Below are 17,821 nucleotides of genomic sequence, written 5' to 3' on the forward strand. Positions count from 1 at the left end.
TGCGCTGGGATTGGCTACTAAGGACGGCGCCGCCGATAGGCCGTGCGGCGGCGCGCGGGCTGCGCTGTGTGTCCCCCCTCCTCACTCCTCCCCCCCCCCCCCCCCAACCCCGCGGCCGCCCGCCCGCCTGAGGAGGGACCCCCGCGGGGCCGCGGCCTGCCCTGCCCGGGCCCCTCTGCGCGCCCGCCTCGGCCTCGCCTCAGGTCTCCGCCGCCCCCCGCCCAGCCCGGGGCTCCTCCCCTGCCGCCAGCCCCCGCTCCCCCTTTGTCACTGAAGCACAAAGGTCCTCGGCGGCCCGGGGGAGACGGGAGCTCCCTCCGTAAAGCTCGGCCCCGGTGGCGGGGATCGGAGCAGGTCTGGGCTTTCGGCGGGCGGAGGATTGGGGGGGGGGGGTGTGTGCTGTGCCGCGGGAGCGTTTCGAGGATGTAGAACGCGTTCGGTTGGGGGCACTGCCGGGGGAACCGCGGCCGCCAGTGACCCGTGCGCCCGCGGAGCGGGGACGGAGCCGCCGGGGCACGGGCAGGGCTCCCCTGTACCGGCGCTGTGATGCCGGGCTGCCGCATCAGGAGCGCTCCCTCCCCTTTGCCCGCAGCACCGTGCCTGTCCCTGCGCCAGCGCTGGGACAGACCCGAGCCCGGGCGGCTGAGGCAGCCGGGGGAGGATTTAGGCAGAAAAGCAGCAGAATTAGGTCTGGACGCTTGTTTTGCCGTTTGTTTTTGGTGTTTCCCTTTACATAGGACCAACATAACGCTGCCACCGCCGCCGCCCCGCCGGGAGCCCCCCGCCGCGCTCCCCGAGGAGCTCGCTGCGCGCCGGGACAGCTTCCCCCGCCTCACCGCGTGAGTACGGCAGCGGCGGGGCGGGCGGGCGCGGTGCCGGGCGCGGGGGGAGCCGCGCTGGTGCAGCCGGTCTCGCCGCGGGTCCCGCCCGGCGCCGCCTCAGTGCTGACAGCCCCGGGGGGCGGGGCCTTGCGCCTTGATTGACAGCCGCCGGCGGCGCGCGGCTGTGCGCGGTGACGTCGTGCGTGGCGTGCCCCCTCCTTCCCCTCCCTCCCGCTGCTCCGCGCCGCTCCGCCGCCGCGCAGACCGTGACCCGCCGGCGCCGCCGCTTCCTCCGCCGCGGCGGCGATGTGACCCCTCCCCGGGCCTGCCCCCCCCCCCCCCCCCCGCCGCTGCCGTCCGCCCGCGCAGCCAACATGGCGGAGGTGAGAGCGCGGCGGCGGGGCGGGGGCCCGCCCGCACGGGAACTTGTTGCGCGGGGCCGCGGCCGGGCGGAGCGTCCCATAAGTTAGTTGTGGGGCCGGGGAGGCCGCGCCGGGCCCCCCGCCAGCACCCCTCCCCCGGCCTACTGCCCCGGGACGGGGAGGTGAGCCCCGGGGGGCCGGGCCCGCCTCGGCGGCGGGGCGCGGGCGGGACTTGAGCGCGGGCCGGGGGCCTGGAGGCGGCGGCTCCCGCCCCAGGGCGGCACCGGGCTGGGGTCTGCGCCTCGTCCGCGGGGCCGGGGAGGCGAGGCTCTGCCGGTAGCAGCGGCCGCGGGGGGGATGCTGGAGAGGGGCTCCGCTCCCGGCAGAGGGGAGCGGGGCCTGTGCCGCCCGTGGGATGGGGCTGAGCTTCGTTTGGGGGGGAAGTGGGGCAGCTTTACCTGCTGTGGCGGGGGAGTGCGAGCCCTTCGGGGTGGAGAGGGATGCGCCTCTTGCCGGCTCCGGCCGGCTGTCCCAACGCGAAAGAATCGCTTCTCCCGGGCTTTGATGAGAGCATCAGCCGTTGCTTGAGGATAAAACGTATGTTTAAATACCTTTTTGTAGTCGCTAGGACAAAGGGGAATCGCCTTTACAGGTAGAAGGGTGTCTCCTGGGAGGGAGACCTTTCTCCTGAACTGGGGAGAAGGACTATCCAGGGGGCTTGCAGGAAATGGGAAAAAGCTTATTGACCTCTTTTCTTCCGTGGGAGGCAGAGTGAGATACGTGTTTGATTACCGAGGTGTGGATTTGTCCATCCCGATAGGATCTGGAAGAGCAGCTCTTTTGCTTCTTAGGAGGCAAGTTAGGACAGATGAATAGATGTTTCATTAAGTTTTCTTCAAATGATCCTAAGATTCCAATCTGAAGGTAATTTGCTGCTTGAGCAGTGTTGACAAATGAATTGGAAATGCTTGTTTGAGAGGTATGCTGTTAAAACAACAACAACCAGCAGCTCTCTTGTGTGGGACAGGAGTTTCTTCCAGCCAGGCTGGGGGGAGTTGGAGGTACTGGGATCAGAATATTTGACAGATAAGGTTTCTTCCTTCTTCCCTTGAAATTCCTGAATATGTGTGGATTTTTACTTAGGTTTATTTTATCTTTCCCCCCCAAACGAAAACCATAATGAAGCATTCTTCTTGTTGTTGGTATGGAATGTACTAATCTAATCTTAGAAGTTAAAAGGATCTGCCTGGGCTTTTTTTGCTTTATCTCAAGGGGCAGAGAATCACAGGTCTGATCTCTGCGCTATTCCTCGGCCAAAAACCCATGGCTATTAAATCCCTGTCTTCTGTGAAGTGGCAGAGACACACTGGGGCCCGTGCTGGTGTAGGCATCGCAGCATTCAGGGTTTGTGTCTCAAGTTTCACCAATTGCTTGTAAGTTTAGTTAATTAAACGCAACATTATTGTGAAATCCTGCTGCTTAGCTCTCTTCTGGGGGGAGCTCAAGTCACCATGTTGCTGAAGAGCCACGGGCAGGACGCTGCAGTACTTCCTATTCTCTATTGTCACGTACTTGCACTGACGTTGCAGCAGTGATAGCGTTGAGAGTTGGAGGGGATTCGTGCTGCAGAGAGCAGCGAAAGGTCCATGGCTTGTAGAGGTCAGGCAGGTTCTGGGTTTCACCTTGTGGACGTTGTTCCAGCAGGTCTGGCTTCTATTGTGTGCTGGTCTGGATATTTTACTAAGAAACGAAGAGTCTTGTGGTTTCCCCCCCTCCCCCTCAGCATTTTGCTTTTGTGAAGAAAAGCAAAGATGAATCCTTTGTCCTATTTTGGCTTCTTTATTTGAAGTTAAGGGGCAGGAGCAGCATCAAGGGGCTGCGAGAGCTTTGATCCACCTGTGGGATGAGTTCAGTAGCAGCAGCAGCTCGGCTGACGTTCCTTCACAGCCGTTGAGGCCTGCACACAACTGTTTGCATGGCTGCTCGGCCTCCTGCGTCGGGAATAATTGGAATTTAAAAGATAATAAGACTTTCTGTCAGGGATTTAAGCTTGGAGCAATGTCCTGAGTATGGTTCCTAGCACAATTTAGGAAGTATATCAGGGATGAGATGGGAAGTCTCACTGAATGGTGTCAACCATCTGCCTGGAGGAACTGAAGGCGACCGCCACTACGTGGTGGTGTGCTGGAGGAGGGGGTGTTGGGATAATGCTGTGTTCAGAGGGAATGAGGGAAAACTGATCCTACAGGCAGCCCTAGGGCTTGCCTGTCCCAGCACACAGGAGGCCTGGGATCAGCCTGGGTTGACAATATGGGTGGAAAAGTAATGCTGCTGTTGTGCCTGCTGCTCTCTTCCCATAGCTTCCCAGTTGAAAGTATCGCTTCAGCTCTTCTGAAGGAATGCACAGGAGCTCATCCCTTAGGAAAGAGATCCTGGGTGTTGTGTTCTAAAGAATCAGCTAGGATTTAATGCTGGACATGCAATCCTCAACAACTAAACAAGATCAATACGAAACTTGTTGCCTTTGACAGGAATGCTCTTCAGACAGGACCTCTGAACCTGGGTAGTGAGTAAATGAGGCCAGAAACTGAAACTGAATTAACAAAAAATGCTGTTTCACTTTTGTAGAAGCACCAGTTTGAATAGAGGACAGACCAAAACCAAAAGCTTTTGAATATATATTAAACTGGCTTTAGATTTGCGGTTAATAACCCTTGTTAGGGCTTCATTTTACTTCCAAGGATGCTCACATGACTGGGTTGAGTCCTCATACTCCACCACGTTAGAAGATTGTTATAGTCTTAAATCAGAAAGAAAACATGTTGAACTTAAGACCAGCTCAAGCTTTGTGAATATCACTGTATCATGCATTAAGCTGCTTATTTAGTCTTTGTGGAGGAGTGAATGCTGATACATATTTTTCCCAAATACGAGTGTTTTAATGCCTATTGAGAAGAAAAGATTTTTGGACTGAAAAGCTTGGTTGGTAGTTAAAAGAGAATGGGGTTTTTTGTTAATTCAACTATTATAATATCTGAATAAATTGTCAGAATGAGATCTTCTGATTCAAAGAACTTGCAGAGCTGGGGTCAGACTTTTGTGTTGGAGGGATGGGCAGCTACATAACTCCTGTAATTTCCAGACGTGCTGAATTCCTGCTGTTACTTTATTTTGTTCCATGGTAGGATGCGTCAGTCGGGTTGCTACAGGCACTTGCCAGGATACTGAAGAGGCAAAAGTCATGGGAAAATAATGAGGGTTTGTGTTGCTTGGTTTTTACTAACTCTGAAGAATACCAGGGCTGCTGCATGGGAAGAGGATTGGTCTTGTTTGGTCAGAGGTGGAGTGGGAGAGTTAGGGATGTAGTATCATAGAACCATAGAATGGTTTGTGTTGGAAGGGAGCTTAAAGCTCATCCAGCTCCAACCCCCTGCCACGGGCAGGGACACCTTCCACTAGAGCAGGTTGCTCCAAGCCCCTGTGTCCAACCTGGCCTTGAACACTGCCAGGGATGGGGCAGCCACAGCTTCTCTGGGCACCCTGTGCCAGCGCCTCAGCACCCTCACAGGGAAGAGCTTCTGCCTCAGAGCTCGTCTCAGTCTCCCCTCTGGCAGGTTAAAGCCATTCCCCTTGGCCTGTCCCTACAGGCCCTTGTCCAAAGCCCCTCTCCAGGTTTCCTGGAGCCCCTTTAGGCACTGGAGCTGCTCTAAGGTCTCCCCAGAGCGCAGCAGAGGGGCAGGATCCCCTCCCTGACCTGCTGCTCACGCTCTGGGGGTGCAGCCCAGCACATGGGGGGGTTCTGGGCTCAAGCACACACTCAGGCCAGGTCATGGGGAGCTGATTGTCAACCAAATGTTGTCCCTGCTTTTGATTGGCATAGCTTGGTTTAAATTTCAAGCTGATGTTAATTATGGGTTGAGGTGGTCTAACAGCTCCCAGCTGCCTGAAAGGGGAGATCCTGCTCCTCCTGCTGCTTTTGTGTAGGTGCTCCCAGCCCTTCTACCGTGGGTTGATCCAGCTCACTGGCTCAGAAGGGAAAAGCTTCCTGCGACATAACCAGTTGTATCAGCTCATGGGAAGATCCAGCAGAGGCTTGAGCGGGTGTAAGGGGTGATGTGGGGCAGCAGAGCCTGTTGTGGGGATCAGGGGGAGGATGATGTATTCCTCCTTCCAAAAATGTCAAGCTATGGCATTGACTCGGCTTCTCCTCAGCCTGTATCCTTGTCGTGTGCAGCTCTGACCTGAGAGCAGGAAGCTGTTCACCGTTACTGCGAATACAACCCTGTTCCTCCCATCCCTTGAGCAGGCAGTCAACTATCTTCATGGCAGCTCCGAGTGTTTCTCACTACTCAGGGAGGTTATTCAGCTTTCTGGAGTAAGAACTTCAGTTTTCCCTTCTGCAGAGTGAATTTCTGTGGAGTTAAAAAGTGGAATTGGCATCCTAAGGTATCAAATATGGGAAGAAGCAGGACAGCCTTCCACTATCTGAAAGGGGCCTACAAAGATGCTGGAGAGGGACTCTTCATTAGGGACTGTAGTGATAGGACAAGGGGAATGGCTTTAACCTGCCAGAGGGGAGATTGAGATGAGCTCTGAGGCAGAAGCTCTTCCCTGTGAGGGTGCTGAGGCGCTGGCACAGGGTGCCCAGAGAAGCTGTGGCTGCCCCATCCCTGGCAGTGTTCAAGGCCAGGTTGGACACAGGGGCTTGGAGCAACCTGCTCTAGTGGAAGGTGTCCCTGCCTGTGGCAGGGGGTTGGAGCTGGATGAGCTTTAAGCTCCCTTCAACCCAAACCAGGCTGGGATTTTATGATTCTGTGTCTTGGAGAAGAGCAGGAGCACTTCTCTTCTTGTGTCTGTGTCGGTTAGACTGACTCAGCCTGATTTCTTTGAGTGTATTTTATTGCTGTTTGGATTTCTGAAAGTTTAGTTGGTTTTGAGCAGAAAACTGGTTTATTAACACTGTGTGTCAGTGCTTTAACAAGTTGCCTTTAAATTCATAACGTCTGCTAAAGCTTTCCTTCTTCCTGAATGTTAAGCTTCTTTCAGTTGAAGAGTTTTAAACTTTATGAATGTAGCTAAATTCTAAATTCACATTTTCATATGCAGCTTGAAACAACTTCAGGACGTAATGTGTAAGAAATACATGATCTAATAACCTCTTTTACATTCTTAGTCTCAGTATTTTTATTAAGCTATGCTATTACTTTAAAGCAATATGCATAACTATGGAATAAGCTCCCCTGCAGGAAGCAGTAGTAAAGTTAACACCATCACTAATGGCGTTGCAAACTGATAGGTTTTAGCAATGAGGGAGGACAGAGCTTTTGAGTAACATCTGGGTACAAAATAAGGTCAAAATAGATGAAATCAAGGATTCCTCCTGACTGCTGTAAATCACAGTTGAAATTGGTGATTCACATCAGTCCATCCTGTTGAGCACAAGTATTTTTTCCTCGCTTTATCTTTGATTTGTTTCATTTTGGAGCAGTTTTTGTTTGATACCTCACAGAAGTATCTCTGAACCTAATGCAGATTTGGGAATCCAGTTTTCTCACTTCCTTGGTCAGAATATAAACTCCAGGTGGTTGGTTATATTCTATTGATTGTGTTCCCTCAGGTTTCCTGACAAGCTTTTGAAGGGGAAACAACAGCATTTAGCATTCTGCATTTCCAATCCTGAATGAGAATTGGGGTTTTCTGTTACAATGGAAGAGTTTTGTGGACTCTTTTGGTATGTGATACAATATTGATGCTTGTGAGCTTACTGCTTGGGAGGTAGAGTTCTTTCAAACGCAGCAGAGGGATTTAAGGTAGACAGTGGAATTGTTGAGAAGTTCAGTTTCTTTTGGAGTTTTTTCCTGGCAGAAGCCTCGGTCTGTATTAATATTTCACTGCTAATCCAGTCATGTCATAAATTGTGCATAAGGATGTTTTCTTGCGCCGCTTGGCATGTGAGTGTATCTGGTTTCATCTGAAATCCTACAGGGTGATGCGATCACTTCCAAATTTTCTTAACAAGGAATTTCAGGGTATTATAAGAATTTGAGGCTGATGCTGTATTTTGTGATGGAAATGAACAATAAAGAGTTAGAAATGTCCAGTTGAAGTGTGTGCTTCAGATAAGGCAGAGATGACATTCAGAGTAACTGTTGTGGTTGTGTTTCATAATACTCCTAGAAAATGGAAGTTCTCTTCGTGAAGTTGTAGTGAGCAGAATGTCCTGTCAGCCAAGGCATTCTCCTTGGGCTGCAGCTTCCTCCATCCAGTTTTGCTGATCACCATAGTATCCCAGAGTGGTTTGCGTTGAAAGGGAGCTTAGAGCTCATCCAGTTCCAGAAGAGCTTGTGCCTAAGAGCTCATCTCAGTCTCCCCTCTGGCAGGTTAAAGCCATTCCCCTTGGCCTGTCCCTACAGGCCCTTGTCCAAAGCCCCTCTCCAGGTTTCCTGGAGCCCCTTCAGGCACTGGAGCTGCTCTAAGGTCTCCCCTTCAGGAGCCTTCTCTTCTCCAGGCTGCCCCAGCCCAGCTCTCTCAGCCTGGCTCCAGAGCAAGTCCTCAATCCTTTAGGTAATGCACATTGTTTTTTGAGCAGGGAGGAACTACATTGAGATACAGTTGATGGTTCCTGGTTCCAGTCATCTGCTCAAAGGAGTATGAGAAGCAGTTCCACTTTATTGTAAATATGTTACATTTGTGAGGGATTTCAGCAGACGATACAGCAGCAGCATGGTCCTGAGCCATTAAACAGAAGCTGCTTTTACCGCCCTAAAGTGTGCTCTCTCTTCTTTTGACGTAGAACCCTGAAAAATGTGGCTACATCTGCCAGAGGGGAGATTGAGATGAGCTCTGAGGCAGAAGCTCTTCCCTGTGAGGGTGCTGAGGCGCTGGCACAGACTTTTCCCAGAGAAGCTGTGGCTGCCCCATCCCTGGCAGTGTTCAAGGCCAGGTTGGACACAGGGGCTTGGAGCAACCTGCTCTAGTGCAAGGTGTTCCTGCCCGTGGCAGGGGTTGGAACTGGATGAGCTTTAAGCTCCCTTCAACACAAACCAGTCCGGGATGATTTTATGACCTCCCTTCAGTACCTCTTGCAGAGGTCCGTGCTCCCCTTGGCTGGGAGTGTTCTGACTCATGAGGTAGAGTCCCTTTAGTTCGGAGATGTACGGGGTGATGGGAAGCTGCCCTGGCAGTTTTATGTCATTGCCATCTCTCTGTCCTGCCCCGTTCATCCCCGTGGACTTTCAGGATGCTATTTCCTCTTGCTGGAGGCTACTCCTTCTGCAGCAAATGTGGCAGAAAGGAAAGCAGGACAGTGTCAGTCTCTGGAAGCCTGTAAGTTCATACAGATTCGCTTTGGTTGTGCCTTCGCTTTATTGCTCCTGCTGTGGTGTGATAACCTCTGACAGGAGTGTGGAACAGATAGCAGGTAAATCCCGTCAGGGAGAGTCATCACCTGACATCCTTCTGTGTTCCTCTGAATCACAGCTTGTTTTTTCTCCTTTAGAGTACCAGCTGCTGCTATTGTTAGAGTTACAGTTGAAATCCCTTTCTATTTAGAACTTTTCACTAGTATTTACAATATGAAAAATGCCCTCGGGTGATACAGTGACTTAGAAAGGCTGCAGTTTGCTTCCCTTCCCACTGCAGATGTAGGGAGCCATGTTGTAAACCAAATGTCTGAAAGATCCACATGAACACTACCCCTGTGCAGTACTGTGTGTCATCTGCTTCCCTTTTCCAGTCTTTTCCTGGTGCAGAGATACAGGTAGATTGATACAGGACTGACTCAGCTGCATTAAAACCCAGCCTGTGGTTCTTGCAGTCAGGCGCTTCGATAAGGCAGCTTCTCCAGAAGAAACCAAACCTTACCCAGTGTTTTTCTCAGAAGCAGCAGGCAGGGAGAGGGAAGTGAGCAAATAAGTGGCTTTTCAGGGCTACCTGGAGATCTCAAACCTTGGGATTTTGAGATAATTTGGGGTGGAAGGGAGCTCAGGAGGTCTCTGGTCCAACCTGCTCACAGCAGGGTCTGCTCTGAGGTCTGGCCACCTTGCTTGGGGCTGTCTCTAGGCTGGGCTTCAAAACCTCCAAGCAAGGAGACTGGGCAGCCTGTTGTGATGCGTGGCTGTCCTCATGGGGGGAAGAGTTGTCTCTATAAACTCTTAAGAGGAATCAAGTCTAGGAAGGGAACGGCCAAGCAAGGCCGCCTACACTGTGGTAGTTTCAAGGCTTAGGTGTACATGTTTGAGTGGAAACATTGCACTCGATCTTTGTCTTCTACAAGGATTTCCTCCTCTAGCAACCAAACTAAAATAAAGTAAAATTCCATGTATATAAAGGCTTCCATTTCATGTGCAGAAGGATTGGATGTCACTTTAGTTTTTGGCTGTAGAAGTGTTCACATGTAAAACTATTAAACGAGGGGCAACAGTGTGTTTTCCTTGCTTCAATATGTTGATATTTCCTTCCCAAGGTAAAAGTGAGGCAAAACATTCTCTGACACACGAGCAATTTTGATACACAGCACAGGGAGAGAGGGACAGGCTGGAGCTGTGAGCCTTCCATTGCAATCCCTCTTTATGAAAAGGCGCATGTGCCCTCTTGAGAAAAGGATGTTTTTCACCATTTTAACTAGACATTTTCTCCAGAACATCATTTAGTTTTGCTCACTGGAGAGTCTGTTAAATGGCTGCCACTTACTCAGGCATGGATTTTAGATGCTATTCTTTTAGCTGAGGACCTCCTGTTCTCAGTTTGACTGCAGGGTTAGTGCCTGAACCATCTGAATTCAAAACTTCACTCTGAATATTATTCGTGTAACTGTATATCTGCATTTGGGGGATAAATGTGAGTTGTTATGAACAGAATGTAGTCTGCTACTTGCAGATCAGTGATTTACATTTAATCTGCTTAGGGAAATGTAGCTTTAGTGATGCTGACACCACATACATGAATACTTGTGAGGTGATTACAAGTTTTCTGTTGCTAAAACAAGGCACTCCAACCCAGAAGTTAACTTTGATATGTTCCTGTAACAGAGTTCAAAAGACCTGAGCATCTACTTGATGAATTTGTCAGGTTTATTGCTCTCAGTGTAGACAATATTCAATTTTAGTTTTGAGCTGTTTTATGTAACACTTAAAAAGCTATTAAAGATACATCCTGTTCAGATTTACTCAGTTATATTTGTCTTGTAGAGTCTGCAGATACTGTTAATTTTAATATGTTTCATTATTAATTGATTATATTAAACAGCATAAGAGATGTTGGCAAACACAGAAGTAGTTTCGTGTGTAGAAGTGAAGCTGTGCCGTGTCCTGTCAGTTCGGGTGTTTCTTTGCCAGCAGTAGGACAAATATAAAGAGAGAAAACTCAGTGCATTGCTTCTACAGCTTTCACGTTTTGGGTTATCCCATTCCAGCCCCAGCAGCTATGAAACTATGAATAAGACAGGAAAATCTCCTGCTAGCATGTGGAAATGGCATTGCCTGGAAGCCCACCTCTGTTCTGAAGTAATGGGTTCAAAAGTATACTGTGCAAAACTGATGTCTTCGGAAGGCTGTTTGCATTAAATAAACCTGTCATGGTGCCAGTCCAGCTTTACTTTTACCATTTAGCTTACATAGCAAATTATAGTAATAAAGGCATCTGAAAGCCCAGTGAGTTTTTGTTGTTGGAGTAACACTGCAGATGCAGGTATTTTTCTGTGTCTGATACGTCTGCTGGGCTCATCCCTTGACGGTCCAAAGGCATCTGAAATAGATTGGCCAACTTCAGTTCCATCTGTTCCTGTATCCACACACTGGAGAATGTGTTGGGTATGATCTTGGTCACTGACCTTTTGAAAACACCTACTCTGCATGTCTTTCCTGAGACTCCTCAGAATACACATGGAATAAAACCAGTGACACATCCTTTTAGTGTCACCCAAGCCTGCTGTGGTTTTTGCTCCGTGTCTTGTCTTTTTCTCTTTACCATCACGTTTGTATTCTTCCTGTCTCAGAACTGGCATTTCCTTCCCGTTGCTCATCTAGAGCATTAACAATGTGCTCAGTGGTGTATCCATGCAGCAGGATTCCATCACTCCCTTGAGTTTTTCCATGAGTTAGGAGTTAATGAATGATTTTTCATTCTTTTGAACCCACAACAAATGGTGACTGTTATCTTTTCTGAGAGTAGAATCAAATGCATAGAACAATTGGAGTGTGTCAGCCCAGATATTGTAAGTATCCCATAGTTTTTCTCTCCTGAGCCTTGGATGCCATTCTGTAGGTAGCACATCTTTGTTCCCATGAGTGCCCTTGAGGCAAAAAAAGTGCTTTGTACTTCTATGAATTGCTGCAGCAGCAAATAAAAAGCCACTGAAGTACAGGGGTATCCTTTTCACAGGAATTCCTGTTATCCTGACATACCGTCATTTAGGACTTAAGATCTGATGGTACCAACGTAGCCATATGATCTTTAATGACTGACAGGGAGTTTTCATAAGCAAATGCCCTCAAAGCCATCTATCCTGCCCTGTCCAGAGTTATGATCACTTGGAGCAAGGGAATAGGACTGAATAATCAGCCATTGCAGGAACTGTCTTAACTCTTAAATCGTAGGATGCTCTTTCACCTCATGTGCAGTGCTGACAGATTGTCACTGAAAGGGTTCCTCCTGATCTCCTGCCACAGCTCCAAACTCATGCTCTGGACCCTTTGCAGCACAACTGGGGACTGCAGAGGCCCAAGCTGAAGCACTTTGGCTCACTGGTAGGATGAGAACTAGGGTTAGTTTTCTTTGAGATTGGTTTGCTGAACCAGCACATGCTGCAGCTTCCTCATTGCTGGACCTGGCACAAGTGGCAGAAGCACATGGAGTGGTGGGAAGAGGTCAGATACTACTTTTGGCAGCAGCTGGCCATTAATATAGATGAGATGTAACGTAACACTGCATCTAGCTAGGAATAGTAGGTGGAGGATGATGGACACTGCATCATTTAGACTAGAAACACATGCAAGGCAGAGATGGTAATCCACAGACTAGGTAGATATGGTAGGTAAAGCTTGGGAGAAAAGAATAGAGACCCAGAGGCTGTTCTAAAAGCTGCCTGTGAAGTCTGTGGCAAAGGATGAACTAGAACTTCCCAAGAGATACATGAATTCAGTGAGGTAGTTTGAAATGGACTTAATGTTTCTGGAGGTGGTTGAAGTTTTGCAGATTATCTGTTTATGGGTTGTATTTCTCCCTTCTGTAGACTGGGATTGTACTGGTTATATACTTGGGCTTGTTCAAAAGTCCTGGGGGTCATTCTGAGCTCCATTGGCACTGCAGTCTTTTAGCAATGCTGTTGAAGCTGGGAAGGAGGTGATTGCTTCTGCAGTATTTCAGTCTATAGGCCAGGCTGGGTGCTTGCCTGAGCTGTCCTGCCTTCTCCATGCCATTCCAGAGTACTGAAAGCTGGACTTTGTTTCTTGAAGTGACTTTATGAGATCATTTTTTGCCACACTGTGGTTTTGTGTCCACTCTCAACAGGAAAGCACTTCATTGCAGTAGGTTCCATTGCAATGTATACTGGAGGGTTTAGGTACAGAGTTGTTGAAGCTGGAAGGCACATCTGGAAATAATCAAGACCAACCCATTCCTCAGAGCTGGGACAGCTCGAGCAGGTTGCCCAGGACCATTGTCAGGCTGGTTTTGAATGCCTCCAGTGCAGACACCACAACCTCTGGTGGCAACGTGTTCCCATGTTTCATCACTCTTAGAGTGAGAAAAGCTTTTCCTTATGTTTAAATGTATTCCAGTTTGTGCCTATTGATTCTCGTTGCTGGATGCCATTGGGAAGAGATAGGCTCAGGCTCCTCTACAACCCTTCATCAGATATTGGACATGGGTCAGATCCTCCTGAGCCATCTCTTCTCCAGGAGCAGCCCCGGCTCTCTGAGCCTCTCCTTTGTCAGATGATCCAGTCCCTCAGCCCTTGGAGCTGCGCCTTTCAGCCAGTTTTCCATCCACATCCCTGATTGTCCAGGCTTACTTCATCAGTTTGTGAGGGTGTAGTATGGGAGATGGCATGGAAAGCCTTGCTGAAGTAAAGACAAGCAGCATCGCCTGTGCTCCTTCCACCCACCAAGCCATCTTCTCATCGAGGAAGGTTTTTGGGATGATCAGGCATGAATTCCCTTTTGTAAATCCATGCTGACTGCTCCCATCACCTCCTTGTCCTCATTTGTGTTTGCTCCGTCACTTGGCTGAGGCTGTCTCTGTATCCTTGTCCTTGGAGATGGGAATGATGCCTTCACCATCCTGAGAACTTGGAAAGAGTGACAGAAGCCTCAAGTGGGACTGAAACAACAGGCTCGAACATTTATATATTTCTATATAGATCACATAAAAATCCATGCACATAAACCCATACAAGGTATATCTGAATCCAAAGGATGCTGCGTTGCTACAGGGCAGAGGTTAAGAGCAGAGCCTGTTCTGCTTGTCGAGGATTCCAACCTGCTTTTCTAAATCTAGGTGGGGAGTTACTCCTTCCCCTTTACACAAGGCTCATGGTCCGGGAGGCCTCCTACAAGTCTTTCTGGCTGTTGGCAGATCCTTAACAGTGTCTGGAAGGCAAGATGTACCTTTGGGGTTGGGTTTGGGTTTTCCCCCATGAGGGCAGAACTGCTGCTGTTATACCATGCTAGATTCTGTCCGCTCGAACTCCTGCTACCCTTAATTCACAGTGGAGTGAGTGCTCCCTTTCCCTCAGAAGCCCTACCCTACCTGGTATTCCTGGAATCCCAGGGTCCCCTTTTAACAAAGAACTGACCTAGTACAGTAGCCTCAGCATAGTTTGCATCCAAATACTGGCTTGTCGTAGAACCATGGAATGGTTTGGGTTGAAGGGAGCTTAAAGCTCATCCAGCTCCAACCCCCTGCCACGGGCAGGGACACCTTCCACTAGAGCAGGTTGCTCCAAGCCCCTGTGTCCAACCTGGCCTTGAACACTGCCAGGGATGGGGCAGCCACAGCTTCTCTGGGCACCCTGTGCCAGCACCTCAGCACCCTCACAGGGAAGAGCTTCTACCTTATATCCAATCCAAATCTCCCCTGTTTCAGTTTGAACCCATCACCCTTTGTCCTGTCACTAAGTCCCTGATGATGAGGGACTTGTGCATTTTAGACTCTTACTAAATATAGGCAGACATGTAAGTGGCTTTTGGTCATTGATTCCTAAGGAGGCGTATTTCTTCTCACCTTGTAGAGATGTTAACAGAAAAGAACTTTATAATTACAGAGAGTTTTTTAACTTTTAGTTTTTGCTTCATTACATATCTAGGCCGGCTGTTCTGGGTGGAAGCAGCTTGTGCCTCATGAGATGAAGTCAAGGAGAAGGAAAATCTTGGAATAATAGCACAAGTTTTTACTTTAGTGTAAATTTTCCAGTTTCTAACATAGTATCTTGTATTAATTTTGTGTATACTTCAGGGTGTACAGCTCTTGCAATTCTAGTAGGCGTACAACCTAGCCAGAGGATTACACATACACACAAGTACCTATGAATCTGCAAATGGAAGTTTTCCCAGTTATTCCTTGGCCAAATGCAGGCATTTTTCCATGAAGACAGCATTGCATGTTATATATTATTATTGCTTAGAATTGAACTGTTATACCAAACAACATCTCAGCTTGCAGGAGGTGGCAGGGAAAGGGCTACTCCAGCTCTCCGAAGCCAAAATCAGTCTTCCAGCTTTGACAAACCCATTTCGCTAGGGCTGTTCCTGGAAATAGCTGCACCATTTGCTTGAATTTTCAAAACAAATGAGGGTTGCATGTCTGACATGCAAATCTCAGCCCAGGAGGCTGAAGACTGGCAAAGTTAGGAGCAAGGGAAAGCAGAATTTTATGGAAGAAGATGTTCATTCTGATTAGAAATGTGAAGTTACCCAATGTGGTAGGCCAAAGGGTGTCTCTGTTACATAGAAATTGTTGTAGAAGTCTCTTTTTTCCCTGTATTTAAAAAATACATGTTTGTTTTGTAGTCTGTGATCATGTTAATTTGTGTTAAAACATACTCATGAAGAAAATCTGGCTTACAAAATCATTTTTGTTCTGTTTTTCTCACAGCTGGGTTTTTAATTAAATGGCTTTTTCCTTTTGTTCTATGAGGAATTCTCATTGTAATTTGTGATTACCTTTTAAGTGTGCACCTTCATTTAAATAGAACATTTGTGTATTGTGTAACGTGCAGTTTCAAATAGGAAGAATGATTTCTCTTAAACCGTGCTTCCAGTCGGTGTAATCTGGCATATACCTAGGCTGTGGAAAAGGGAATTTAATACATGGAGTTAAATCAAAGCTGGATCTGCTAAAAAATAACCTATCACTGCTATTAGTTTCCAGTTTTGTTTTGGTATAAAGGAAGAATTGGAAATGAGCAGAGAGAGATAGAGAGAAAATAGCATTGCCCCCTCTGGCCACAGCACTGATTTATGCCGTACTAAAGTTGACTGTGGAATTGTAACGCTATTTTCAGAATGAATAGTTTTGCTTTATTTTATACCTTCATCAAGTCAATTATTGCATCACGAGAAAGGGCATTTCTTCCAGTTATTGTTGCTGAAATCATGCAGCAATATTGGTACATACAGGATGAGATGCCTACTGTTTACCTCAAATTGCTTCAGCCTGTTCATGGTGCTTTATTTGTAAATACATCACTTGCTGTGACGTGCTTTGTATCGGATGAATTATTGAATTGAGTTTGTACAGGTTCAACATAGAAATAATGATTTCCTGTGTTTTCTTTTTTAGCCTTCTGTTGAGTCTTCAAGCCCAGGTAAATACATTTAATATTTCCTAAACTTATGAGTACCCTTGAAAAATGATTTTTGCTGGTCTCTTCCTGTTAGTAATCTAAGGCTATCACTTGATGGATAGATTGGTGGCAGTACTGGTTTCAGTAGTCACTATGCAGTAGTCAGCCTGAATGTAAATTATGAATAACTGGAGGGTTTTTTCTGTTCCCTTTGGTCCCACTGTACTTAGCGTTATTTATTTCCAAGCTTTTTGGCATCCTACTGTGGAAAAGCTTTCCAGTAGTTACTTTAGCTGGACTGCCCTTGTCCCTTGAGCTCTTCCTTCTTGCAGAGAAGCAATCAATTGCTTTAAACACTTCCAACTGCAAAGTATTATTAACCCTTATAGTCAAGCCCTCCCTCTTGCACCCTTCACATGCAAGCTCTACAAGCTTTGGAAAATGGAATTGAAATTGTCCATGGAGACAAGTGGAAAAATGTTAGCAGGGTTGGGATTAGAAATCACGTATTGCTGAATTACATCTGCCAAACCATTCATCCATTCATATAGTTTTCATTTTCACAAAATCTAACCAGACTTCTCTACAAAGAACTGTGAAAAAACAAGGCACGGGGGAAAAATAACTAAGGATTCTGCGTCATAAATAAAATCTACATAACTGTGAAGCTTACTTGAAGTTTAAAGTATGGAAAAGTCGTTAGACTGTCTTTGTAGCCATAAAACAAGAAAGCTTCCAAAGTATAAAGGAAACAAGTGCCCTGAGTTTATATTTTATGAGTATTTCTGCTCCCAGTAGAATTCCTGATTCAGGCAGGTTTATGATTATTTCAGAATTAAGTCTTCAGAACCTGAACATTTTACAAGCATTTAACTAGGGGCCTGATGTCCAGATACGTAGGACTTTGAGAACTGTTAAACAGCATCTCCTGGTTCTTTTCCCCATGATCTCCTACTACCCAAAGGGCAGCTTTCACTGTCCTCTGAATAACAAAATTGGCTTTCCCTGAGTTAAATGATGGAGGGATTTTGAGGATATTTTAATTTCTGAGCATAATTTGAGAGTTAAAATGTCACCAAAATACAAAAATTAAACTCTGTGAGGCCATGATCTAACTACAAACGTTCTTTAAAATGTTTTCTATCAGGAGGTTCAGCAACATCTGATGACCATGAATTTGATCCATCAGCTGATATGCTGGTGCATGACTTTGATGATGAACGGACATTAGAAGAGGAGGAAATGATGGAAGGAGAAACAAACTTCAGTTCTGAAATAGAGGATCTTAACAGGGTAGGTAGCCTTAAGTAGTCATAAAACATAACCACAGCCCACAGCCTCACACAAAACATATGCAGGTTTTTTCCCCCTTATATTTGGAATTTAAAAAAAAAGAACAAAACACCCCAAAATCACTAATAGGTAAATAATATAGATGGGGGAAAGCAGCTGAACTGAATGCGAGGTTCTCAAAAGGTGGGAAAGGGAAACTGGTACCTAAACACTTAATAATGTATAACGCTGTGCTTGTTTGGTTTCTTTTTGCATATATGTGCTGCCATAGGATTTGCATTTTAGAGCTAATATAGGTTAAAGTATGCTCTGACTAAACTTCTATATTCCAGTGTTATTTTCTAAAGCACTTGATAAGTGCAGATAGATTGATTTAAAAAATCTCATAATTTGACATTTCTTTTACATTTTTATACAAACGTATGCTTTAGTGGAGCATAAAGGAGTATCTTCATTTTTAAGGTAGAGGAAATGGAGATGCAGATGAAATGAAGGGCTCAAAGCAAAGAGTTGTCAGCAGAGCTGGGATCAGAACTCCTGATTAACTATTTATTTCTCACTCT

General features: G+C 47.2%; 1 protein-coding gene across 4 annotated transcripts in view; it reads left to right on the forward strand.

Moving 5' to 3' along the window:
* Window positions 1–107: 107 nt before the first annotated feature.
* Window positions 108–17,821, forward strand: part of MIER1 (MIER1 transcriptional regulator) — a 39,206-nt gene continuing 21,492 nt past the window's right edge. Inside the window, exons 1-4 of one of the 4 annotated variants that reach the window (XM_030494472.1) lie at window positions 108–354; window positions 738–839; window positions 15,962–15,986; window positions 17,113–17,258. In XM_030494472.1, the coding sequence (XP_030350332.1) occupies window positions 17,160–17,258 (99 nt within the window). In that variant the 5' untranslated portion in view covers window positions 108–354; window positions 738–839; window positions 15,962–15,986; window positions 17,113–17,159. Of the gene's footprint in view, window positions 355–737; window positions 840–1,078; window positions 1,205–15,961; window positions 15,987–17,112; window positions 17,259–17,821 lie in introns of those variants that run through there. The other 3 variants (XM_030494473.1, XM_030494470.2, XM_030494471.1) reach the window with 3 other exon arrangements.

The sequence above is a fragment of the Strigops habroptila genome, chromosome 8, assembly GCF_004027225.2.
Source record: "Strigops habroptila isolate Jane chromosome 8, bStrHab1.2.pri, whole genome shotgun sequence".
In the NCBI taxonomy this organism is placed as follows: Eukaryota; Metazoa; Chordata; class Aves; order Psittaciformes; family Psittacidae; genus Strigops; species Strigops habroptila.